At 38.1% G+C, this 27,316-nt stretch overlaps 3 protein-coding genes across 3 annotated transcripts; all 3 read left to right on the top strand.

Annotated features, from left to right (window-relative positions):
- Window positions 1-1,299: 1,299 nt before the first annotated feature.
- Window positions 1,300-2,310, top strand: LOC308676267 (olfactory receptor 10AG1-like; the record flags this gene model as incomplete). The annotated part of the gene is made up of 1 exon (XM_081342081.1): window positions 1,300-2,310. One exon carries the CDS (start codon window positions 1,300-1,302, stop codon window positions 2,308-2,310), a length of 1,011 nt encoding a protein of 336 aa, XP_081198207.1.
- A 5,448-nt stretch (window positions 2,311-7,758) lies between these two features.
- On the top strand, window positions 7,759-8,700 carry LOC308676266 (olfactory receptor 10AG1-like; the record flags this gene model as incomplete). The annotated part of the gene is made up of 1 exon (XM_081342080.1): window positions 7,759-8,700. The coding sequence occupies one exon, from the start codon at window positions 7,759-7,761 to the stop codon at window positions 8,698-8,700; it is 942 nt and encodes a 313-aa protein (XP_081198206.1).
- Window positions 8,701-19,864: 11,164 nt separating this feature from the next.
- On the top strand, window positions 19,865-20,800 carry LOC308676265 (olfactory receptor 10P1-like; the record flags this gene model as incomplete). The annotated part of the gene is made up of 1 exon (XM_081342079.1): window positions 19,865-20,800. The coding sequence occupies one exon, from the start codon at window positions 19,865-19,867 to the stop codon at window positions 20,798-20,800; it is 936 nt and encodes a 311-aa protein (XP_081198205.1).
- Window positions 20,801-27,316: the final 6,516 nt, after the last annotated feature.

Below are 27,316 nucleotides of genomic sequence, written 5' to 3'. Positions count from 1 at the left end.
GTTTTCTAAGGATGCATCTATTGCCACTGCAACTTAGTCCGTATAACTTGCTGGTTGTTTTCCTCTTCTCTTTCCTTCCACCTTTGTCAGCAATAAAGTTTTTCCAGAAACCTAGCTTTTTTCATAATATGTCCAAAGTAAAGAAACACTGATAACATTGGCAAAAAACTTCGGACATTCTATAGACTTGGAAGACTGGCAGAAACTATGGGATAGAAATATCAGATTGACTAAAGCAGTCTCATATAAGGAAAACTTGTATAAAATGTTTTATACATGGCATATGACACCAGTAAGATTAGTGAAAATGTTTAAAAACACTTCGAATAATTGTTGGAAATGTAAACAAAGACCAGGTACTTACTATCATATCTGGTGGACATGCCCTAAAGCAAAAAAGTTTTGGGTTAAGATATTTATATATGGTTGGAAAAGATGACTAAAAGACAGATAGAATTTAAGCCAGAATTGTTTTTGTTAGGAATATTAGGATCTAATTATAAGAAGGAGAATGAATATTTAATATTGCATGTATTGACAGCAGTGAGAATAGCATTTGCCCAATACTGGAAAAATGAAAACTTACCAACTGAAGAGGTTTTAATTAAGTAAATCTTAGAATGTGCAGAAATGGATAGACTGACATTAGAGATTAAAGAGAAAGAAGATTCAGTTTATTATAGAACATGGGATAATTTTTACCAATGGTTAGGAAAACGAACTAGTGAGAAATGAATGTGATATGTTATTTGGAATATATATTAGTAAGAAGGACTATTGATTAACTGATACTGTTTTTGATTATTGTTTATTACATTCTCTACAGTTATTTATTACTATACTAACTATTGTTAATTGAACATATGTACCCAGACAATAGCCTGTTTGCTAAAGAATGAAAGTTTTATTGGGGAACAACCACAATGTTGATCCCAACCCTGTCCTAATCCCAATCCCAACCCCAATCCTGATCCCAACCCCACCCTAAACCCTAATCCCTAACCCGATCCTATTTATCCCTAACCCTAAAAAATTCAACAAAATCCTTCAAAGTAAAATAATTTGAGTCTGATGATTTGTGTCTTAAGTGATAACTCTGGCTTGACTTGTTTATTAGGTCCACTTGTTTATTTTCTTGGCAGTCCATGATAGCCTCAGGCATATTCTCCAAAAACCAATGTTCAGAGACTTTAATACTCTTTCCATTCTTATTTTTCAAAGCTGAAATTGCTAACAGATGAATGTAGTTTTTAATGTTACATTCTTCTTGTTTTCTTAGATTTCAACCTGGACGATACTATGAAGAAAGACAACCAGTCCTGTTTGACTGAGATGATCTTGATAGGTTTCTCAGATTTCCAGACAATACAAGAGCTTTTATTTTGCCTGGTTCTAATATTCTACTTCATAGCCTTGATGGGCAACAGTCTTGTTTTGATCCTCACCATTGTCAGCCCCACACTCCATACCCCAATGTATTTCTTCCTCTGGAACTTGTCCTTTTTGGAAATTGGCTACACCTCTTCCATCAGCCCAAAGATGCTAGTGGACTTATTATCAGAGAACCAGACTATATCCTTTTGGGGCTGTGGCTGTCAAATGTACTTCTTTGTTCTTTTTAGTGTCACTGAATGTTGTCTTCTTTGTGTCATGGCCTATGATCGCTACGTTGCCATTTGCAAACCTTTGCAATACCCATTTATCATGAACTACAGAGAATGTGTTAAATTTGTTGCTGCATCATGGGTCTTTGGGATTTTGATGGGTTTGGCACAATCTGTTTCAATATTCACCCTTCCTTTCTGTGGGTTGAATAGAATCAGCCATTTCTTCTGTGATATTATGCCTGTTTTAAGACTGACTTCCACCAATACTTACAAAAATGAAGTGGCTAATGCCATACTAACCATGGTGTTTGCCCTGGTACCCCTTCTGTTTATCCTTTTTTCCTACATTCTCATCATCTCTACTATTCTCATGATTCCAGTGGCCAAGAATAGGCAGAAAGCATTTTCCACTTGTTCCTCACATCTCACTGTTGTTCTCCTGTACTATGGAACAATCACTGCTGCCTACATTCATCCCAACTCAGCAAATTATCAGGACAATAACAGGTTTCTTGCCCTGCTCTACACAGTAGTGACCCCCAGCTTGAATCCCATCATTTATAGCTTGAGGAACAAAGAATTAAAAGCTGCTTTCAAGAAATCAGTAGCAAAGTTATGGGCTTCCTTAGGTAAAAATCCACTTATATCAGTTGGTTTCATCTCTTCATATGGTGGCTGTTCTTGTGCACGTGTTTATGGGTAGAAGCAACTCTAGAAAATAACAGTAGGGAATGTCAACTTTAGAAGAACACAGAGATGGGGCTAGATTTATTCAAAAAAGGGGAGACCCATGATAGGAAACCTCAATTTATTATTTTGATTGGCAAGTTCCTTACAAGGAAGGCTGTCACTGTCATAGCAAGGTCAGGTTCAGATGAGGAGACTGACAATTAGCATCCAGTTCCAGAGTTGCTGCCTGAGCAGCTGCAGACAGAGATGGGGCCATTCAGTAGCCAGCAGGCACAGCTGCTGCTAGTCTCTGAAAATGAGGATTCATCACTTCCCAAAGCAAGGACTCATAGAGGAGAGTGAAAGCATTTTTAAGGCTCCATGCAAGAAAGGAACCTTCCCCTTCCAAAGGAGAAACATTGGGGTTGCTTCCATTTAAGAACAGCAAGGTCCAGCGTCTCTGTTGGCAACAACTGTTTGTTTACCCAGATTCTGTACTGTATGCCTTGTCTCCCAACTTGAAACCTCAGGACTTTGACTCTAGACCAGGAATGGCTTTTGAACCTTCTGCATTTGGATCCTTGGACTTTGTTTGACCAGTCTTGTGCCTCCTGTTTTGGATTAGAACCCACCTAAGTTAAACTTACTTGACTTTTGGTGACTCTGCTGTGAGCATGCATGTTGTTGAACTCATGTTTTCTTTGCCACTTGCTTATTTACTTCACAAAGTTAACATCCCTGGTGTTAAGACTAGGGCACATCCTCGCCAACAACCCAGATAAGCAGGAATTAACACTTGACAAACAATCAAGTAGAAAACAATGCCCTGATCAAGGAACTATTATGGAAAAAAACATATCTCCTCCAACACTGGCAGGTGAAGCTACTGTGTATAAATAGGGAATAAACCTCCCATTCACCAGATTTTGTGATGTTACCTAGTTGGGTAATAAAACATCTGCAAGCAATACCCAAGGCCAGAGAGCACCAAGGACTCCAAGCTATCTACATTCTCTTCTATTGAAGCTGGTGAACAGTTAGGCCCTTTTCACTTTCTTGTTCCAAAGGATGTAGATCAGGGGTGTCAAACTGCCAGCCCGTGGGCCGGTTGTGTCATCGGTAAGCCACGCCTACCCTATTAACGGCAATGGCGAAAAAGCTCCAATACGTTGTGCAACGTCATGTGACATTGCGAGTTTGACATGTCTGATGTAGATCAGATGGTTAAACATGGGAATAATAATTCCACACAACATGCTCATCTGCTTGTTATTTACTGGATGATAGCTGATATAAGGCATCATGCATTCCTAAACGATCTAGGAAATCAAGGTAATTAGAAAAACTGCCACACTAAGTATACCTATTCTTACAAGATAAAACACACCCCTCCCATGGGACTCTACCAACATACTTTTCTAAGGAGTGAGGGAAATCCCAGGAATTTACGAAGGCCAATGGTGTCATTGACCATCAAAGTGAGGCTGTTCCATAGGACACACTCACTGCGCAGAAGATATGCCTTCTCAATCCCATAAAGTATCATGGCTACACAGAAGGGACTCATAGTATGCCTGTCCTGCTGGATCTGGTGGGACCAGCACAAACTACTGGAGACATTTGGTCTTATAAGTAACTTATCTCTGTGCCATGCAGGGATTAAAAGGTGATAATCAGCATTTGAACTGCACCTGAAGCCTTCTGAGCCAGACTGGTTCACACAGTAATGGTTTTATGTGGATGTTCCTTAATGGACCAGAAAATTGCACAAAGTGCATATTCTGAACTGATTGCAGCTTCTGAAGGTTTTCTGAAAGGCAGCCACATGTAGAATCCATTATAGTAGTCCAGGGGTCTTCAAACCTGGCCGTTTTATGACTTGTGGACTTCAAATCCCAGAATTCCTCAGCCAGGCATGCTGGCTGAGGAATTCTGGGAGTTGAAGTCCACAAGTCATAAAAGGGCCAGGTTTGAAGACCCCTGAAGTAGTCCCTTCAAGAAGCGACTAAGGCATGAGTACTAATGAGCAATGGCTCCTAATTCAACAATGGCCAGAAGTGGTACACAAGATGGATTTATACACAAGTTGTCCTGGCCATGGCTGCTACTTGCCATCTCTTCTTTAGGCAGAATCCCTGAATCCTATAAGTCACAGTCATGTCATCTCTCTGAAAATACTCATCTTGTAGGACTAACTGATTTTAAAAGCAAACAGCAAGGTGTCAACATACAGCAAAAAATATTGATCAATAACATTCTTTGAGATAAGATTGAATTAAGTCTCTTCTACAATGCTTTCATATGCAGCATTCTATATCCAAAGAATGCTGAAAAATCTCCATTGTTTTTAATTTGGTCAACAGTCATCATTTATTTGAACATTACTGTAAACAATAAAAATAAGTAACCACCGTGTGCTACACTTTATTTCTACATGCTTGGTTGGTCAGATCTTTCCCCTATAGTCTTTTGTCTAAAAGTCATTTTTAAAATGTTTCTTTGGTTAGGAAATGGGAGTTTTATTTGCAGAGCTTTATTACTGTTTACTTCCATGTTGTTCTTTGAAGGAAGGGTGGAATGGATAATTTCTAAATTCTGCTGTAGTGGGTAGATGATAAAGAATATTCGTCCCTTGATTATTGCAAAGAAGCAGTGGGCCCCACTTGTTATTGTTAAAAACAGATGAAAAGCTGATTAAAAAACTCTATAGATTTCTGCTTAATTTAAAGATGGAGGAAGAACAAGTCAAAGAAACATTGATAACATGGGCAAAAAATGTTGGACATACTATAGAGCTTGAAGAATGGGAAAAATTATGGGACAGAAATATTAGATTAACTAAAGCTGTATCATATAAAGAAAATTTGTATAAAATGTTTTATAGATGGCACATGACACTAGTGAGATTAGCAAAAATGTTTAAAAATACTTCAAATATTTGTTGGAAATGCAATCAAAGACCAGGTACTTATTATCATACCTGGTCCTAAAGCTAATTGGTTCTGGCTTAAGATACAATTATGGTTGGAGAAGATGATTAAAAAACAAATAGAATTTAAACCAAAATTGTTTTTCTTAGGAATGATAGGTCCCAACTATGATAAGGAGAGCGGATATATAATATTACTTGTACTAACAGCAGCGAGAATTATGTATGCCCAATATTGGAAAAATGAAAATTTACCGACTGAAGAAGTAGTAATTAAGAAAATATTAGATTGTGCAGAAATGGATAGATTAAATTTAGAGATTAAAGAGAAAGAGCATTCAGTTTATTATAGAACTTGGAATAAATTTTATCAATGGCTAGATAAACGCATTAGAGGGAAAGGAATGTGATATGTAATTTTGACTTTATTTTAGTAAGAAAAATACTATGGATTGAAAACTTAACATTGTTTATGATAACTTACTATAATTATTATTGTTATCAATCATTAGTTTTATTATTCTTATTCATATATATCTTTACCCAGACAATATGCTGTTTGCCAAATATTGAATGTTATTGGGGGAAACCCCAACCCTCACCCCAACCTTCCCTGTACCCTAACCCTAATCCCCACCCTTTCATTCCCTTTCCCAACCCTATAAAAACCAATACATTTTTTAAAAAAAGAATAGCTTTTTAAATTTAGATGACTTCATATTATCAATAAATGCTTTTTTTTTTGCCAAGATCCTCTATCAACTTCTGCTATCTTAAAAAGAGCTGTTCATGCACTTTCAAGGTTACAAAAGCCATGACTGATTGACAGAGGTTCAAGATCTGTGACAGGGCAATTCTGGGTGACTCACCAGGGTTAAAATCAACACTATGAATAATTGAAGTAGGAAGAACAAACCACACATTTTAAGATTCCCATTGTGAAGAAATATGAATGGAGTTGAAAATATATGGTGTTTCTGTAGGAAACAGGATGAGACAAATTAAAAATGATGCTCTGCCCGAAGATTTTCTATGTGGTTTTTGATCCCCGTGGTGGGACAATATAAATTATGCCACTGGTAAGTTTTATTTTTTTGGAATACAATTTCTGTATGACCAGCCACATGGCAAATGATCAGGTAACTGTAAACCAAAATATCCAGCTGAATATCTATGGAGATTCTCAGTCATCCAGGTCATAGTTATCCTAAAGATGCTTTTTTATGAGGCAACTGGACTTTCTTGTTTTTCTTTGAAGATGTTTCATTTCTCATTCAAGAAGCTTCTTCAGCTCTGACTGGATGGTGAGGAATGGAGCTTCCATTCCTCACCATCCAGTCAGAACTGAAGAAGCTTATTGGATGAGAAGCAAAACAAAGAAAAACAAGAAAGTCCAGTTGCCTCGTGAAAAACAACTTTAGGACAAAACATCCAGCATTTGAGGCCACAGGGTTTCGTTATTCTGCTGTAAGATGTTCCCCAAGATCCACGTTGTCCTCTGGTAATTCATTTACCAAATCCCCAGGAAGTCTCCTTGTACTTCTGTTCTGAAACCTTGTTACAGAAAAAGTCCTCCAGTTTCTCTGGGATTTCAGATCTTCTAGAAATCCACATAAATATCTCTCTTCTGTTCAATCCTGTCTGATTCTTTGACTCTGCCTGGACAAGTTTCTGCTGTTTTCTTGGCAAGGTTTTTCAGAAGCAGTTTGCCATAAGATTAATACCTCATATTTTATCAAAGATTGTGTTTGGTGGTTTGATTCCTTATATGGAGCATGCTCAAGATAAGAAACATTTGCTTTTAAATGAGTGAAATATTGCAAGAGTTTTATTCTCAACTGTTTGCTCATGCATTGTCATTTAATACTTTTGAACCTGGGGAAGAGGATAACTGATACTTCTGCACATTTTGATGCTCAGTCTAGATAGAAAAAAAGCAGTCTTTATCAAACAGGAATGGCTGATCACTGATGATAACATGTACCCAGTGATCATGTGGGTACAAATTGCATTTAATGGAAAATGAAGCTGATTTTGATCTAAATCAGTTTTCTCCAATACTCCATCTACTCCAGGATTCAGCATTTCCAGCCAGAATCTCCATAAACAGTCTAAAATTTGGACTGAAACCAACCAACAAACACAGGAAAATGTAAAAGGGTGGCACCTTCAATTAAATAACTAAAAGAAGATCAGTTGAAAAGTCTTAAGATTGACAATTTTGACAAATTACTTCTGAGAAAGGAGCCTAGAATGATCCAATCTAGGTTGGTCCAAGATCCTAGAATTGTTTAGATGACTCATTAGGATGAATTCATCGTAGCCAAAATAGACATGGTGCTAAATTAAAACTGTAGTTTCCCTTTTATGTAGGACATCATCCAAGTTATTATTTCTGAGGAAACAAAGTAAAGTAAGGAAGGAGACTAAAGGAAGCAATGTATAGGTCTCTAATGTGAGAAACACATTTGATTGTTAGCGACTGTAAAGAATAATTGTTGAATTCATTATTTAATATTCTTCTTGTTTTTAGCCTTTGATCTGGATGACACCATGAAAAAAGGCAACCAGTCTTGTCTCACCGAGATTATCCTTCTAGGCTTCTCAGATTTCCAGTCTATGCGAGAACTTCTTTTCTGCCTGGTCCTAATGTTCTATTTTATGGCATTGGTAGGCAACAGTTTCATCTTGCTCCTCATCTTTCTCAGTCCTACCCTTCACACGCCCATGTACTTCTTCCTCTGGAACTTGTCCTTTTTGGAAATTGGCTACACTTCCTCCATCAGCCCAAAGATGCTAGTGAACTTATTATCAAAGAAGCAAACTATATCCTTTTGGGGCTGTGGCTGTCAAATGTGTTTTTTCCTTCTCTTTGGTGTCACTGAGTGTTGTCTTCTTTGTGCCATGGCGTATGACCGCTATGTAGCCATTTGCAAACCCTTGCAGTACCCATATATCATGAACTACAGGGAATGTGCTAAGCTTGCTGCTACCTCATGGGCCATTGGTATATCTTTGGGTTTGGGGCATTCAATTTCAATCTTCACCCTTCCCTTCTGTGGATCAAATAGAATCAGCCATTTCTTTTGTGATCTTATGCCTGTTCTGAGACTGGCTTCCACCAATACCTACAAAAATGAGGTGGCCATTGCCATTTTAACTGTGGTAGTTGACCTGACACCTTTTTTGCTCATTCTTGTTTCTTACATCCTCATTATCTTTACTATTCTCAGAATGCCAGTGGCTAAGAATAGGCGCAAAGCATTTTCCACATGTTCCTCACATCTCACTGTTGTCTTCATTTTCTACGGAACTGTAATTTTTACTTACATTCGTCCAAATTCAGAATATTCTGTGGACACTAACAGATTTCTTGCCCTGCTCTACACAGTAGTGACCCCAAGCTTGAACCCCATCATTTATAGCTTGAGGAACAAAGAGATAAAAGTTGCTTTCATGAAATTAGTAATCAAGAAAACAGTCTTCATGAGGTAATAATCAAATTGTATCGGTTAGTTTTGTCACTTCATGAGATTACATTTTTGTCACATGTATGTATGGGTAGAATAAAGCTTAGGAGATACCAGAGCTGTGTAATAACTATGTAATAACATGGAGCTGGGAACAGAGTTACTCAAAACAAGAAGAGAACCCTGACTGGAAATGCAACTTGATTATTCTGGTGGTGTGTAAGTAAAGGATTCACTGGCTATTTCCTTACAAGGAATGCTGCTAGACAGCTTGAAAAATGTAGAGGAAAAAAGGGTGAGAGGAAGAAGGAGGTAGTGTTTAGGGCAGAAGGACCAAGGTAGGCAACAAGAAGCTTGAGATCATACAGGCTCATTGCAAGAACAATGTCAACATCCTTTCCTATTGAGGAACTGATAACTCTTTGTCCATTACAAGTGTATTTTTTTTTAAAAAAATATTTATTATTTATTTATTTTATTTATTATTGGGACTTATATGCCGCCCTATCTCCCGAAGGACTTGGACCAGTTATATTAAAGTCCACTCTGAGAAGATAATGTTAAGATTAATATAGTGAAAGTATCTATAGGTATCAGTCTATTTCCTACCCAAAATAAAAAAAATGAATGGGAATTAAGAAATTTCAGAATTCAATGTGTAAATGCAATTTTGTAGCTGTTGTGGAAATCATGAGTGCTTTTTAGCAGATGAGCTTGCTTTTTACACTGGCAGTCATTTAACAATAGATTATATCTGAGTATATAAAACTTCTCTAAAATATTTACAGAGAGGAGAAATTGTGCCTATGCTTGTAACTTTAAAATGGAGGACTAAACCACATTCCTCTACCATAGGTGGTTTTAAACCATTACCGCTTTGTAATGTATGGCATCAGCTAAGAACATATACCAATCTTTCAATACCTTTTTCAGGAAAATGATATAATACAAATGTCTCTACAGGTAGTCCTTGACTTACAGCCATTTGTTTAGTGACCATTCGAAGTTACAACAGTATTGAAAAAAGTGACATGACTGTTTTTCACATGTATAACTGTTGCAGCATCCCCATGGTCATGTGATCAAAATTCTCAACAACTGGCATGTATTTATGACGATTGCAGTGTCCTGGGATTATGTAATCTTCTGACAAGCAGTCAATGGTGAAATCAGATTCACTCCATAATCATGTTACTAACTTAATGGAAATTTTGGACTCAGCTGTTGCTGAATATCAAGGACCACTTGTATGAACAAACTGAGATATTCTTAAAACAGTTATGAGGGGAATGAATATGCCAGATGAGTGGAATAAAAAAAGAAAGAATTATAAATTATAAATTTGCTACATTTGCAATTAGGAATTTATTAATGGAATACAATAGAATCGCCACATACGTATAAGCAATCAGAGAAGAAAAAGAAAAGAATTTGATGCCTTAGAGAATCAAATCTCAGTTTGATTACACTTTTTAAAGCAGAAATTTATGAGTTGAATGACAAAAATTAAAGGGAATAAAAAGTAATAAGCTTTCTGTCCCACCACCCATTTTGCTACTGACCTGTGTCATGCAGGGAGCAAGTGCACCTCACATAGAAGGATTTTATCTGGGCATCCCATTGTGTACTGAAAATTTATACTGAGTGCCACTTTGTGGGCCAGACAGAACTTTTCTGTCATGGTTCCGACTGATGAACCCAACCAAGCAAACACCTTTGAGACATTCCGATCTCTTAATGTAAAACTTTATTGTGTATATCATTTCGGCATGTATGAAAGCAAAACCAGCTCTAGCAAATTCCAGCCCAAACCCTTAGAATTAAACGAATAGAATTCCCCCTCCCATCGATGAACAGGTCACATTGCCCAATTAGGTGCAATTATATTGTTATGAGAAAATGTCTCTGAGTCGGGTCAGGCACTTGGTGAATCATCCTTGATTCTCACGGTCTGCCTTCTTTATCTCTGTAGCCTGTATTCCATTTCCTCATCCTCCCCCCAAGTTCATTGGCAAGCTAAGAGACAATAATTGTTGCACCAGCAAAGCGAACTTCAAGATTGACACTTTTCAAGGGCAGCCGCATATAGACTCCATTGTGGTACTCCAGCTGGGAAGAGAGTAAAGCTTGGGTGATCATGGACAGTGCCTCCTAAACCAGCAATGACTGCAAATAGTGTACAATACAGGTAGTCCTCGACTTACAACAGTTCATTTAGTGACAGTTCAAAGTTAGAATGGAACCGAAAATTGTGACTTATGACCGTTTTTCACAGATATGAGCTTTGCAGAACCCCCATGATCATGTGATCAAATTCCAGATGCTTTGCAACTGGTTCACATTTATGACCTTTGCTGTGTCCCAAGGTCATGTGATCCCCTTTTGCGACCTTCTGACAAGCAAAGTCAATGGGGAAGCCAGATTCACTTAACAGCAATGTTACTAACTTATCAATTGCTGTGATTCACTTAACAACTCTGGCAAGAAAGGTTGTAAAATGGGGTAAAACTTACTTAACAAATGTCTCACTTAACAGCTGAAATTTTGGGCTCAATTGTAATCGTACGTCGAGGACTACCACTACAGTTTTATGTCATGGATTTTCAAAGTAAATATTAAGGTGTCAACAGACAGCACAGGATCTTGATCAATAATTTCCTTTGAGATAAGATTGAATTAAACATATTCTGTGATACAGTAATATTTACCAACTGAGTTTCCCAGGAATACTGGAAATGTTCCATTCTTTGTAACTCAATCAGTATTTATAATTTATCTTTATCTGAATCATGACCCAAAATCTAATCATTGAGTGCCATAAGTTATGTAAACAGGTGGGGGTTTAGTTGCATTGAGTGTTGAGCAATGAGTTCCATTTTGCCCTCATAGAAGTTTGTCTAAAAAGCCATTTTTAAAAATGATTTTCCAAAATTGGAGATTTTTTTTTATTGTCATTTTAGAATCTACTGAATCACCCACTTCTCTGAAGGGTGGAACACATAATCCATGAAATTATGCTGTGACAGCATTTAGCAATGGCACTTAGACTTCACAGTGCTTTACAGCCCTCTCTAAGCAGTTTACAAAGTCAGCCTATTGCCCCCAACAATCTGGGTCCTCATTTTACCGACATCGGAAGGATGGAAGGCTGAGTCAACCTGAGTGATGGACAGATGGATAAAAGTATTTATCTTCTGACTATTGAAAAGGCAGAATAGGTTCCATCTGCAATAAATGGGATGATAACAGATTTTTTTTTTACCCTGAATCAGCTCCCTTGAAGTTTTATTCCTCCTGACGTGTTAGAAGATATCATCTGCAAGAGACTTTGGCCAGGAGCATATGAGCCAGGAAGATATGCTATAGTTCTCCTTCATAGTAGGGACTCTGAAACAGGCTGCTCGCTCTCCCTCTGGAGACCTGGTCTCATCCAGTCAGGAACGTCCTTGTCAATGTTTATAAAGATCATTATGATGCTTCTTTTAATTAATACTTTCAGGGCAGAAGATATCATACAGGGAGAAGGTACAAAAACTATCCATATGGTGTTGTAACAACAACTTGCACCTGAACATTGGCAAGATGAAAGAGATGGTGCTAGACTTCCGGAGGAAAAAGGAGGAACCCGCCCCACTTTACATCGAGGAGGACTGTGTGGAGAGAGTTTCCTACTTTAAATTTTTGGGAGTCTATCTCTGCGAAGATCTTACCTGGAAAGTTAATACAACCCAGGTGGCCAGAAAGGCCCAACAGAGACTTCACTTTCTCAGGGACTTGTGGAAGAACAGGGTAGAAAAACAGCTAATGACCCTCTTTTACCGGTCTACTATAGAGAGCGTCCTCTCGTATTGTATTGTGGTTTGGTATGCTGGTCTGACAGCCACGGATAGGAAAGCATTACAGAGGGTGATGAGTACAGCACAAGACATTGTGGGCTGTTCCCTGACACCACTGGATGACATCGCCAGGGCTCGCTGCCTTGGAAGAGTGAGGAAAATTCTCAGGGATGACTCACACCCTGGACGGTATCTCTTTACTCTCCTACCATCGGGTAGGAGATATAGGAGTATAGAACAGCTTTTATCCATGGGCTGTTAGGCTTTTGAACGACATATAATTTTATAAATCTTATGTATGATTGACTTGCAAGGCCGGTGTGTTGTGCAATTAGCTCACATGGTGTAGTAAGATGGAGGGTTTATGTCACTGTAAGTTGGGGGTGGGGGCACGAAGGGAGGCTCAGCCAATCTCAATGTATACATGGTTGTACTTTGACAATAAAGGTTCATTCAATCAGTCTTCTTTTACGACATGAGCCATATAAAGTCTTGGCTGGGTGAGGCCACTTTTCAAATTTAGATGCATGCATAACATTAATAAACACTTCCTATGCTGAGATTCTCTCTGAAACACTTGATATGTATTAACATGATAAGTCTGCTATTATGAGAACAGCAGTTCATGCATTCCCAAGTGCAAAAGTCAAGACTGATGGTTAAAATGAATGCCAGCTCCTCATTTACAATTTTGGTAACACACTATTGTTAAAACCAGCAAGATGAACAGTTTAATTTATGAAGGATGAAACACGGCATTTGAGATTCAAATAGTGTATCAATGAGTATGGGAGAAATATGAATGGAACTAAATTAATAGGCATTGTTAGAGATTAAACTTGATTTGGGTGACAATATTATATAATGGAGTAAAAGCACCTTTAAGGAGTTAAACGGCCTAAGGGTGTGGCTGTAATTATTCCACATAAAAGAGAGTTAGATGTTACACGTAGTTGCTCTTGTATATGTGTTTGATGTTAGTGTTTGGATACCTCTTGTTCTCTTGTTTGCTAACTTGATATTTATTCTCTCAAGAATCAACTGCTTGCTACAGTGTATATTGTTTTTGATATTGGTAAGCAGCTTTTGTATTTTGATACTATGTTTTTTATGGACTGACTTTTATGTGCATGATACTGGATTGATACTTGGACTATTTCTTACTGTGTTTCTTTTTGTTGTCTGAGTAAAAATAAGTTATAAAACTCGTGTTAGTGCATTACTGTTTGCCTAAAAGTCCCAGTACAACTTCCACTGTGTATTAATAATACTCTGTTAAACAAACCATTTTTTCAACAACATATTCTAACAATGGTTATGGGCCCAGATCCAGTGTGGTGCTGAGGACAGGCACAGTATTGTATTTATATTTCCTAACTGAGTTTTCAAATTCAGACAATGGCACAAGGACTATTCAATCCATTCTGCATTACCCGGCTTAATGGGTCAAACTACGTATCCTGGTCTACACAATGTAGTTTGCTATTACAAAATCAAGGTCTTTGGAAAATAGTCCATAATCCTCCTGATGTAACTGCCTGGGATCCGACTAATGAAGAAGATAACAAGAAGATTGTAGACTTCAATAAAGACAATGATAAGGCTTTATCTATTATTGGGCTAACATTAGGAGACCAACAGCTAGTCCATGTGCGTGGAGAAGAGTCTGCTGCTAAATGTTGGGCTAAGTTGAAAAAGATTTTTGTTCGGGACAGTGTTGGTGCTCATATAAATCTTACCAGAAAGCTATTTAGAGCTAGACTGGAAAAGAATGGCGATATGTTAGCTCACCTTAACTTTATAAAAGCAACTTTGTTGGAACTGCAAGAAAAAGAACTTATTTTCTCAGAGCTTCACCAGGTTTACATCATTTTATCATCATTGGATGAGAGCTACGATGCCTTTGTATCGTCCTTGGAGGTTTTGTCCAAAGAAGACCTAACTGTTTCTTCAATAACTGGAAGGTTGTTGGAAGAATCAAGATGTCGTATGGAGAGAAAACAGTTGAGAGAGCCATTGCAACAAGAAATAAAGAAGACTGAATCTGCTTATATTTTAAGGAAATGCTTTAATTGTGGGTTAAAGGGACATATTGCTAAGTTTTGTCAGAATAGTAATTGTCAGAGAAAGGAAAGCCATAGAAAGAATAAAAAGCTGATTAATGTAGCTGTAGCTAATAGAACTACAAATAACCACAATTGGTGGGTGGTAGATATTGGAGCTACACACGGTATTTCACAAATAAAAAGGGATTTTGAGAATATAAGGTCTAGTAAAAAATATATTTCTATGGCTAATGGCTGGAGAGTCAAGGTCTCTGGAGAGGGTAAGGTTTACTGTTCATTTTTAAAACAAAATTTGGAAATGCTATATGTTCCCAGATGTGATTATAATCTATTATCAGTTAAGGCATTATTGGAAGCAGGTTTTAAAGTTACTTTCCAAGGGGAGGAATGTCTTATTCAAAAGAATGAAGTGAACTTAATAGCTAATATGAAAGACGGTTTGTTTGTAATTAGCAATGATCCTATTATAATGGCTACTACTTGTACAAATCAAAAACCACATGATGAATGTATTCATTTATTACATAGAAGATTGGGTCATGTGAATTTTAATACACTAAAAAGAACTGTAGCTTTGTCTAATGGGTTTAAGTTAAAGGCTTGTAAGAAATATCTGCAGTGTAACGTATGTGGTAGAGAAAAGAGCAGGGCAGCACCAGCTAATAGGTTAGATGGATTTAAAAACCACAACTCCATTAGAACTGGTATTTATGGATTTGATAGGTCCTATGAAACCCAGTTTAGGGGGTGCTTGCTACATATTAAATATTCTAGACCATTATAGCAGATATGGGTTCTGTTATCTCCTTACGTCAAAAACTGAAACTATACAAACAATATCTAATTGGCTCAAGTTTGTACAAAGGAAAACTCAGTTAAATGTAAAAACCATAATAACAGACAATGGAACTGAGTTTGTTAATAAACAGTTCAATGAGCTGTTAGTTTCAGAGGGAATAGAGCATAGACGTACAGCTCCTTATAGACCTCAGCATAATGCATTTGTTGAACGGAGGGGCCAAACATTGCAAGCTATGATTAGATCTATGATTGAAGATTCTGGTTTACCTGATAGCTTATGGGGAGAAGCAGCAAAATGTGCTAATCATATTTTAAACAATGTGGTTAGTTCAGCTACAGGTAAAATTCCTTATACCTTATGGTATAAGAGAAAACCAAATCTTAGTTATATTCACACATTTGGGACACCTGCTTGGGTACATATTCCAAGTTCAATAAGAAATAAAGGAGAACATAGAGCTAAACAATTATTTTTTGTTGGCTATGAGTTAAACCATAAGTCTTATCGGTTCTGGGAGAAAGGTACTAAAAACATTTATTGTAGTTCTAGCGCTGTTTTTCAAGAACAGTCAGGCTGGGAAAGGGTAGAAGATATTGTATATATTCCTCAACAAGATTTAACTAACTCCTCAAATGAAAGTGATAAAGAAGAGGAGGAACCTGCTAGAGAGATCAAACAAGAACCACTGATAGTGGAGACAGGAGAGGAAGAAGATAATAATGTAAATGTACCTATAAGTCCAATAATTCTCAGAAGGTCTAACAGGGAAAGACGACAGCCTGATCGTTTCGAGGCAGGTTTAATTTGTCAAATAGACATTGAACCTTCTAATGTTGAAGAAATAAAAATGTATCCTGAGAATGAAAGAAAGAATTGGAAAGTAGCTATGGATAAAGAAATAAAGTCTTTGCAAGATCTTAATGTTTATCAAGAGGTTAAAATACCTAAAACAGAAAAGTTAATTGGATGTAAATGGGTTTTTAAACTGAAAGAAAGTGTTACAGGAGAGGTAATACATAAAGCAAGATTAGTTGCTCAAGGATTTGCACAGAATAATAGTGATTATGATGAAGTATTTTCCCCAACGTTAAGAGCTTCCACTCTTAGGGCTGCTTTAGTTTGGGCAGCAAATAAGAATTATAGTATAAAACATGTAGATATTGAAACTGCTTATTTGCATGCAACATTAAACCATAATATATATATGAAAGTTCCATCAGGAATAGAAAGTAAGGAAGGGTACTGTTGGAAACTGAATAAGAGTTTGTATGGTTTAAAACAGTCAGGTTATGAGTGGAATAGATGTTTAGTAAAAGAGTTAAATAGTTTGGGATTTAAAGCTAGTATTGCAGATCCTTGTTTATTTATAAAACAGCAAAATAGTGAATTATCATTGTTATTATTATTCACTGATGATATTGCTATTATAGCAAAAGATGAAACAGAAACTGAAAGAATAATTTCAGGGTTAAAAAGAAAATTTAGAGTAAAAGATCTAGGAGCTATTAGTCATTATCTAGGGCTGGATATTGTCAGGACTAGTAAAGGATTTAAATTGTCTCAAGCTAAGAAAATTAATGGTTTGCTGAAACGTTATAATATGGAAAACTGTAAACCAGTAAAAACACCTATGGTTCAAGGTTTTGAGAGTTCAGCAGATAACAGCAATGTCTTTGATAAAAAGATATATCAATCATTAATAGGCAGCTTGATGTATTTATGTAACTGGTCAAGACCTGATATAGCATTTACAGTTAATCATTTAGCTAGATATTGTGAGAATCCTACAACCAGATGTTGGCAAGGTGCGAAAAGAGTTTTAAGATATTTGAAGCACACCATACATTATTCTCTATATCTAGAGCCAACAAAGGAATTGGAACTAAAAGCATTTGCAGATGCTAGTTTTGCATCTGATACTGTAACCAGGAAATCCACTTCAGGATTGGTTGTATTATTGGGAAACGCTTTAGTAGGATGGAGGTCTAACAGACAGAAGCATATAAGCTTATCAACAACTGAATCCGAATTTTCTTGTTTATCTTTATTATGTACTGAGCTATTGGTATGGAAACAATTATTGTTTGATATGGGTTTAAATTGTAATGAACCAATAAAAGTGTATGAAGACAATCAAGCAGCTATAAAATTAGCAACTAATGCTGCAGTGAAAACTAGATCAAAACATACGGATCTACGGTATCTAAATGTCAGACAATGTGTTAAAGATAATTTGATTAAACTGGAATATTGTGCAACTGAAGATAATATTGCTGACCAGTTTACTAAAGCTCAGGGTGCTATAAAGCATAAATCTGTTTGTGATATGTGTAATTTGAGATTGTAAAAATATATGTATAATATGCCACCCAAAAGGGGAGATTGTTAGAGATTAAACTTGATTTGGGTGACAATATTATATAATGGAGTAAAAGCACCTTTAAGGAGTTAAACGGCCTAAGGGTGTGGCTGTAATTATTCCACATAAAAGAGAGTTAGATGTTACACGTAGTTGCTCTTGTATATGTGTTTGATGTTAGTGTTTGGATACCTCTTGTTCTCTTGTTTGCTAACTTGATATTTATTCTCTCAAGAATCAACTGCTTGCTACAGTGTATATTGTTTTTGATATTGGTAAGCAGCTTTTGTATTTTGATACTATGTTTTTTATGGACTGACTTTTATGTGCATGATACTGGATTGATACTTGGACTATTTCTTACTGTGTTTCTTTTTGTTGTCTGAGTAAAAATAAGTTATAAAACTCGTGTTAGTGCATTACTGTTTGCCTAAAAGTCCCAGTACAACTTCCACTGTGTATTAATAATACTCTGTTAAACAAACCATTTTTTCAACAACATATTCTAACTGTAGTTCTGGGAAGAAGGTGAGACAGTAGTGTTTTGTGCAAATAGCTTCTATGTGGTTATTCATGTCTATGGCAGGAAATATAGCAACAATATTAATTATGCCACTCAAGGCATTATCCTTTGGACTTGTGTTGGCTCTTGGTGATTATCAGGACATGTCCCTGCACTTTTCTTGGTAAGTTTTCTGAAACAAGCTGCCATTGTCTATTTCTTACACCTGAGAGAGAGCAGCTGGTCCAAGGTTACCCATCTTACATCATACCTAAGATGGGACAAAAATTCACAGTCTCTCCATATATACAGTAGACTGATGCCTTAACTACTACACCAAACTGACATTCCAGTTCATATAAGCCAGGGTCTTCCAACTTGGCCCTTTTATGACTTGTGGACTTCAACTCCCAAAATTCCTCAGCCAGGCACACTGGCTGAGGAATTCTGGGAGTTGAAGTCCACAAGTCATAAAAGAGCCAAGTTGGAAGACCCCTGATATAAGCAAACATGGCAAACAGAACCATTGAAATTGGACATAAAACTATCCAGTGTCTGAGGCCAAAGGATTTATTAACTCTGCTGAAAGGAATGATTTTACCCAGGTTTAGATTGCCCTCTGGTATTCTTTTACCAAATCCCCAGGATGAATCCTTGGGCTTCTCTCATGGGACATTGTTAGAGAAAACGTTCCCCAGTCTCCCTGGAGTTTGGGATCCTCTGGGAATCTAGTGGCTCTTTCAGAGTCATTGATGTCAGTCGATGTATGTAGCCTAAAGTATCAAATATTTTTTTTCCAGAGGACAGATTGCATAAAGACTTAGGTATGACAGACAAATCTTCAAAGCCTCAAATTGCCACTAAATACTACAGCATTCTGAATTCTCTTTAAGAAGAAATATCTCATCTATTTGAAATCATCAGAAAAACATTCACAAAGTAAGATCAAATCTCATAATTTACCAAAGGTCAGGTTTGGTAGTTTGATTCCTGATACTATGCATATTGAAGACAGAGAATTTAATTTTTAAATGATGCTAAGTAGAATGCTATGAGAGTTTTAGCTTAAAATTTTTTGCCCATGCATTAGCATTTAATTCTTTTGAACCAGAGAGAGATGATGCCTGAAATTTCTGCAGATTTTTATGTTCCTGTCTAGATGGAAAAGGACATTCTTTATATAACATGAATGGATTACAATGGGTGATAAATGATTAAAACTAATTGTGTTTAATGGGAAATTGAGCTGGCTTTATCATAAATTGGTTTCCTTGGAATTGCAATCTTCCAGGTACCTGAGGATTTTACAATTGCTAGTCATAATCTCAAAGCAGGTTCAGTTCTGAAAATATCCATAAATGAGTTATCAGAAAAGGTTCCTTGAATGGTTGACTAGCATGATATAATCAAATGCAAAGTGGATATGAAATAAATTTAAAAACAGAATTTAATTGCAGTCTTCCTCAATTCTAAAGATTTGATCCAATTTGCTCCTTACGAATAAAAATGAAGGAAACAAGAGACAGGTTTTTAGTGTGAGAATCCTATTGAATTGTTAAGAATAATTCTTTAATTCTTTATTAACAGTCTTCTTTTGTTCCCAGGTTTTAACATGAATGATACCATGAAAAAACACAACCAGTCCTGTCTCACCGAAATTGTCCTGTTGGGCTTCTCAGATTTCCAGACTTGGCAGGAACTTCTGTTTTCCCTCATTCTCATATTCTACCTCATAGCCTTGATGGGCAATGGTTTGGTTTTACTCCTCACCATTGTCAGTCCCACCCTTCACACCCCAATGTACTTCTTCCTCTGGAACTTGTCCTTTTTGGAAATTGGCTACACCTCCTCCATCAGCCCAAAGATGTTAGTGAACTTATTATCAGAGAAGCAGACTATATCCTTTTGGGGCTGTGGATGTCAAATGTATTTCTTCCTTCTCTTTGGTGTCACTGAGTGTTGTCTTCTTTGTGTCATGGCATATGACCGCTATGTTGCCATTTGCAAACCCTTGCAGTACCCATATATCATGAACCTCAGGGAATGTGCTATGCTTGCTGCTGTGTCATGGGCCACTGGTGTTTTTGTAAGCTTGGGGTACTCAGTTTTAATCTTTACCTTTCCCTTCTGTAGGTCAAATCAAATTAGCCATTTCTTCTGTGACCTTATGCCTGTTCTGAGGCTGGCCTCCACCTATACCTACAAAAATGAGGTGACCATTTCTACATTGACAGTGGTAGCTGACGTGATACTCTTTTTGCTAATCCTCTATTCCTACATCCTCATCATCTCCACTATTCTCATGATGCCACTGGCCAAGGACAGGCGTAAAGCATTCTCCACTTGTTCCTCACATCTCACGGTTGTCTTCATTTTCTACGGAACTATTATTTTTACTTACCTTCGTCCCAACTCAGCCTATTCTGTAGAAAATAACAGGATTTTTGCGCTGCTTTACACGGTAGTGACCCCAAGCTTGAACCCCATCATTTACAGCTTGAGGAATAAAGAGATAAAAGCTGCTTTCATGAAATCATTACAAAAGAAACAGACCTTCTAAGGTAACAATTGAATTGTATCAATTAGTTTTATCAGGTTACAGTTGTCCCACATATATTTGTAGAGAAAACCTTAGAAGCTACCACTGCAGGTGTTCCTCTTAAGTCTGGACTAACACAGAGCTTGGAATAGATTTCCTTAAATGAAAGTGAACTGTAATGGATTATTCTGGCAGTATATAAGTAAAGGATTACAAGGAAGGCTGCCAGGCTGTTCAGAGAAATGTAGAGAAAAAGGGCTCAGGTGGGGGTTGAGAAGAAGGACATAGGGCAGAAGGATCAAGATGAGATGCTAGAAGGTAGCATACAGGTTCATTGATCAGCTGCATGCAGAACCCATTGTTGTGGTTCAACTGGGAAGGGTCTAAAGCCTAAGTTATCATAAGCTTGCTTCCCAAATCAGCAATAATGGTGCACAGAGTACATTATACTGGCTGTAGAATTTTAAAAGCACGCATCATGGTGCTGACAGATAGTCAAGGAACTCAACCAATAACTTTCTTCCTTGGAGATAAAAACAAATTAAGCATCTTCTATGGTACAAGAATCTTCACTCATTATCTTTCCCAGGAATGTTGCAAAATTTCCATTGTTTGTAACTCATTCAGCATTTTTAATTTATTTCAACTATCTGAAACCTTATTGAAAAAATATGCCATATTCTATGTAAATGGGTGATGTTAGTTCAATTTTACCCTTTTCTCTAGAAAATCTTTTGCAGATTTTTAGTGTTGCTTTAGAAGCTACTGAGTCACCAAGTTCTCTAAAAGGCAGAACACATAATTCCTGAAATTCTACTGTGTTTGGTAGATGGATAAGAATATTTGTCCCCTGATTATTAAAAAGAAGCAATGTGCTTCAATTATGATGAATGAGATGACAGCAGGTTCTTCCCCCAATCAACGTCTTTGAAATTCTTGTCCTCCTGATGTGTTAGAACAGACATGTCAAACACAAGGCCTGGGGGCCGGATCCGGCCCGCGAAGTGATTTCATGTGGCCCGTGAAGCCATCCTGGAAACAGTGAGGGAACGGTCCCCACTGCCTTGGCCCTGGCTCAGAGACCCTCCTCCTGCTAGAGACCCCCAGATCTGTCCCACTCCTGCCCAGGCCCCCATAGGCACCCTTGATGCGAACGATGTAGAGCTGACCACGCCCACCCAGTAGGCCATACGCACTCTAGCCACGCCCACCCAGTAGGCCACGCCCACCCAGGCCACACCCACCCGGCCCTCTGAGGGCAACCGCAATGCTGATGCGGCCCTCAATGAAATTGAGTTTGACACCCCTGTGTTAGAAGAAACCATTGTCAAGATGATTCAGCTTGCATGGGACATATGAGCCAAGAGCATATGCCATGGTTCTCTTTATTCTTAGGGAGTCCAAAATAATAACGCCTCTTCCCTCTGGATATACCTTATCCCATTCAGTCAGGATGGTCCTGTCATCTCATAATTCAAGATCATTAAATGTTTCTTTTCTATAGTGCTTTCAGGACAAAAGATAACAGGTGTCTGAAGACTACTGTCCATTGTCTCATTTTCAGCTGACTGGAAGGTTTTGGTGTTTGTGAACAGGATTGATTAATGATGAACAATGGGAAATACATTCATGGATATTTCTGATAATCTTGTTTTGTGATGTAAGCTACCTGGAACCTTGGCTAGATGAGGGCTCTTGTTAAATTTAGAGGAGTGTACAATATCAATTAGTGCTTCTTATGCCAGGATCCTTTCTCAGCCACCTGCCATGTAATAACATGATAAATCAGTTCTCACTGTGACAGCAGTTCATCCACTTTCAAAATTACAAAGCCAAGACTGATTAATACAGGTAATGCTCGACTTATAACATTTCATTTAATGACCATTCAAAGTTACAACAGCAGTGAAAAAAGTGACATATGACTGTTTTTCACACTTACAACCATTGCAGCATCCCCATGGTCACATGATCAAAAGCCAGATGCTTGGTACCTGACTCATATTTATGATGGTTGCAGTGTCCTGTGGTTACCTGATAACCTTTTGTGACCTTCTGACAAGCAAAATCAATGGGGAAGCCAGATTCACTAAACAGCCATGTTACTAACTTAACAAGTGCAGTTATTCACTGTGGCAAGAAAGGTTGTAAAATGGGGCAAAATTCACTTAACAACTGTCTCTCTTAGCAACAGAAATTTTGGGCTCATGGCAGGCGCCTCACACTCTTCCCTCTTGAGGCAGCATCCCCGAGGACTCCTTAGGAGCCGGGGAGCGATGCTGCCTCAAGTGGGAAGAGCGTCGGGCGGGAGCCGGCAGGGCAGTCCTGCACACGCGCGCACTCCCCGGCTGCTAAGGAGCTCTCCTTAGCAGCCGGGGAATGCGTGCGTGTGCAGGACTGCCCTGCCGGCTCCCGCCCGACGCCGGATGACTCTGCCGATGCTGCCTCAAGAGGGAAGAGCGTGAGGCGCCTGCCATGGCTCCCCAAGGACTCCTTAGAAGCCGGGGAGCACGTGCGTGCGCAGGACTGCCCTGCCAGCTCCCGCCAGATGCCAGCCTGCCCTGCTTCCTCCACAGTGTGAGGGGAGGGCGTGCCTTCCCGGGCTCACTGATTTTCCGGCGTATAAGACAAAAAATCTTGAAAATCATCTCAAAAGTTGAGGGGTCGTCTTATATGCCCAGTCGTCTTATATGCCCAGTCGTCTTATACGCCAGAAAATACGGTACTCAGTTTTAATCTTTACCTTTCCCTTCTGTGGGTCAAATCAAATTAGCCATTTTTTCTGTGATCTTATGCCTGTTCTGAGGCTGGCCTCTACGTATACGCACAAAAATGAGGTGGTCATTTCTACATTAACAGCACTAAGTAACCTGATACTCTTTTTGCTAATCCTCTATTCCTACATCCTCATCATCTCCACTATTCTCTTGATGCCAGTAGCCAAGAATAGGCACAAAGCATTTCCCACTTGTTCCTCACATCTCACAGTTGTCTGCATTTTCTATGGAACTATCATTTTTTACTTACCTTCGTCCCAACTCGGCAGATTCTCCGGACAGTAACAGGATATTTGCCCTGCTGTACACAGTAGTGACCCCAAGCTTGAACCGCATCATCTACAGCTTGAGGAATAAAGAGATAAAAGGTGCCTTCATGAAATCAATAAGAAAGAAATAGTCTTCCTAAGGTAATAATTGAATTGTATCAATTGGTTTTATCAGGTTACAGTTCTCCCACATATATTTGTAGAGAAAACCTTAGAAGCTACCACTGCAGGTGTTCCTCTTAAGTCTGGACTAACACAGAGCTTGGAATAGATTTCCTTAAATGAAAGTGAACTGTAATGGATTATTCTGGCAGTATATAAGTAAAGGATTACAAGGAAGGTTACAGTTGTCCAACAGATATTCATAGAATAAACCTTAGAAAATACCAGAGCAGGTGTTCCTCTCAACTCTGGAATAACACAGAGCTGGGAATAGATTTGCTTAAAACAAGCAGAACTGAAGTTGATTATTCTGGTGATATGTAAGTAAAGAATTCACTGGCCATTTTCTTACAAGGAAGGCTGCCAGACAGTTCAGAGCAATGTAGAGAGGGGAAGAAGAAGGAGGTGGTATGAAGGTCAGAAGAAACAAGGCGAGATGCAAGAGACCATGTATGTTCTCTGATCAGCCATTATTAGAATTCATTGCAGTTGTCCAATTGAGAAATGACTAAAGCAGGTGATCATGAGCACTGCCTTCCAAACCAACAATGACTGCAAATGTTGTACAAGATACATTTATGCAAAGAGGCTCATGGCCGTGGATTTTAAAAGCAAAGAGCACAGTATCAACAGACAGTAAAGGACATCAATCAATACATTTCTTGGAGATACAAATTAATTAAACATCTTTTATGGTACAAGAGGTTTCACCCATTGATTTTCTCAGGAATCCTGCAAAATTTCTATTGCTTGTAACTCAGTCAGTATTTATCATTTATTTCAACATTGTCTGAAACCTTATTCAAAAAGTAGCCCCTGTATGACACACATGTAAGCAGTTGATGTTTAGTTCTATTTAATCTTCATAAAGCCCTAAATGGCATGGGTCCGGGTTACTTACGGGAGCACCTGTGGCCGGCATCAACTTCCCTTCGTCCAGTGCGCTCCCACAGAGAGGGCCTCCTTAGGGTGCCGTCGGTCAAAGAGTGTCGACTGGCGGCCCCCAGTGGGAGGGCGTTCTCTGTGGGCACACCAGACCTGTGGAACCGTTTACCGGTGGAGCTCCGGAAGGCTCCCGACCTTCGCTCCTTCCGACGTGACCTAAAAACATATTTATTTGAACAAGCCGGCCTGGTCTGATGGGTTTAGGGGTATTTTAATGTTATTGTATTAATTGTATTGAATTGGGCTGTAATATTTAATATTTTTTTAATTTTTGTATGTTGTATTTTATTGTATTGCCCTGTACACCGCCCTGAGTCCTTCAGGAGAAGGGTGGTATAGAAATTAAATTAAATTATTATTATTATTATTATTATTATTATTATTATTATTATTATTATTATTATTATTATTATTATTATTATTATTATTATTATTATTATTATTATTATTATTATTATTATTATTATTAATGCTTGTCTAAAAAGTTACTGTTAAAATCATTTTTTTCTCTAGGAAAACTTTGTAGGTTTTTGCTGCTGTTACACTGAGTCAACAGTTCTTGGAAAGGTGGAATGTGTAATTCTGCAATTCTTCTGTTATGAGTCGATGGATAAGAATATTTATCCCCTGAATTTCAGAAAGAAGCAATGGACCACATCTCTGATGAATGGGACGACAGCAGTTTTTTTCTCTGAGTGAGCTTCTTCGAAGTTGTTGAACTCCTGATGTATTAGAAGAAACCATTGTCACCTTCCAGATTCTATCTGGAAGATCTTGTCCCACTAAGTCTAATAATTCTTTCAGGACAGGGGATGCCAGGGATATGAAGACTCTGTCCATTGGTGTCCCATTTTCAGCTGTGGGGAAGTTTTTGATGTTTGCAAATGGGATTGATTGTCCTCCTGATGTGTTAGAAGAAACCATTGTCAAGATGATTCATGGGACATATGAGCCAAGAGCATATGCCATGGTTCTCTTTATTCTTAGGGAGTCCAAAATAGTAATGCCTCTTCCCTCTGGATATACCTTATCCCATTCAGTCAGGATGGTCCTGTCATCACATACTTTAAGATCATTAAATGTTTCTTTTCTATAGTGCTTTCAGGACAAAAGATAACAGGTGTCTGAAGACTACTGTCCATTGTTGTCTCATTTTCAGCTGACTGGAAGGTTTTGGTGTTTGTGAACAGGATTGGTTAATGATGAACAATGGGAAATACATTCATGGATATTTTTGACAGTCTTGTTTTGTGATGTGAGTCACCTGGAATCTTGGCTAGATGAGGCCTCTTGTCAAATTTAAATGAGTGTGTAGTATCAATTAGTACTGCTAATTCAGGATCCTTTCTGAGCACCTGACATGTAATAACATGATAAATTCATAAATGAATACGAGAGGGCAATCTAGACCTAGGGAAAATATTTCTTACCACAGAGTTAGCAACCCCATTGGCTTCAGAAGTTGGATATTTTTCACATCCAGTTTCCACAATTCTCTGACCATTTGTCATGTTTGCTTATCTCATAGTAACTGGGGAGCCAGTTTGGTGTAGTGGTTAAGGCACTAGGCTAAAATGGGGAGACTGTGAGTTCTAGTCCCACCTTAGGCACAAGACCCTATCCCTGGCTTTTTAGAGAGGATTTAAAATCTGCCTCTTTCCCCAAATTTTGAGATATGTTTGAGGTCACGCTGGCATGAAATGGTGGCATCAGGGATTTCTGTTTTTATTTTTACTGCACTTGTGTTTTTATATTGTCTTATATTATTTTATTGGTTGCAAGGTGCCTAGAGTTGTTTGATGATGGGTAGCTACATTGATGTTTATATAAATAAAAAAGAATAAGGTCAGATGAAAGGAGGCTGAAACCATACAGATTCCCTACAATAACAATGGACAAATGTCAACCACTCCTGCTGGGGAACAGAGGGGTGTGTGTCTTTATTTATTTATTATTCACTTTATATATGGCCACCCTTCCCAAACAAACAGTGGCAAACAATCATAAAATCAAGTAAAACCAATTACTAACAGAATATAAAAGATTTTGTTTCCTCAGGAGCTGAGAAAAAATATATAACCCATAGTTAATATGCAATAGCTAGGAAAAGGGACCCTTAACAGCGAGTATATAACCCAGGTCTTTAAGGTCTTATGAAAAGCCAACGAGGTTAGGTCATCCTAATCTCCATAAGGGAAATGTTTCAGAGGGTAGGCACTATGACAGAAAAGGCATGTCTCCTAGTCCCTGCCAGCTGACATACTTTGGCTGAGGGGAGTGATCATGCCAATCCTGCTGGACCAGATTGGACAGATAGAAACAAGTGGGAGAGAAGACAGGTGGGCCTAGGCCAGGGGTAGGCAACCTCAGGTCTTTTATGACTC

The sequence above is a fragment of the Vipera berus genome (genome assembly GCF_964194415.1).
Source record: "Vipera berus genome assembly, chromosome: W".
NCBI lineage: Eukaryota > Metazoa > Chordata > Lepidosauria > Squamata > Viperidae > Vipera > Vipera berus.
The sequence above is the reverse complement of the archived record's forward strand: the minus strand, read 5'-3'. Positions and strand labels throughout refer to the sequence as shown.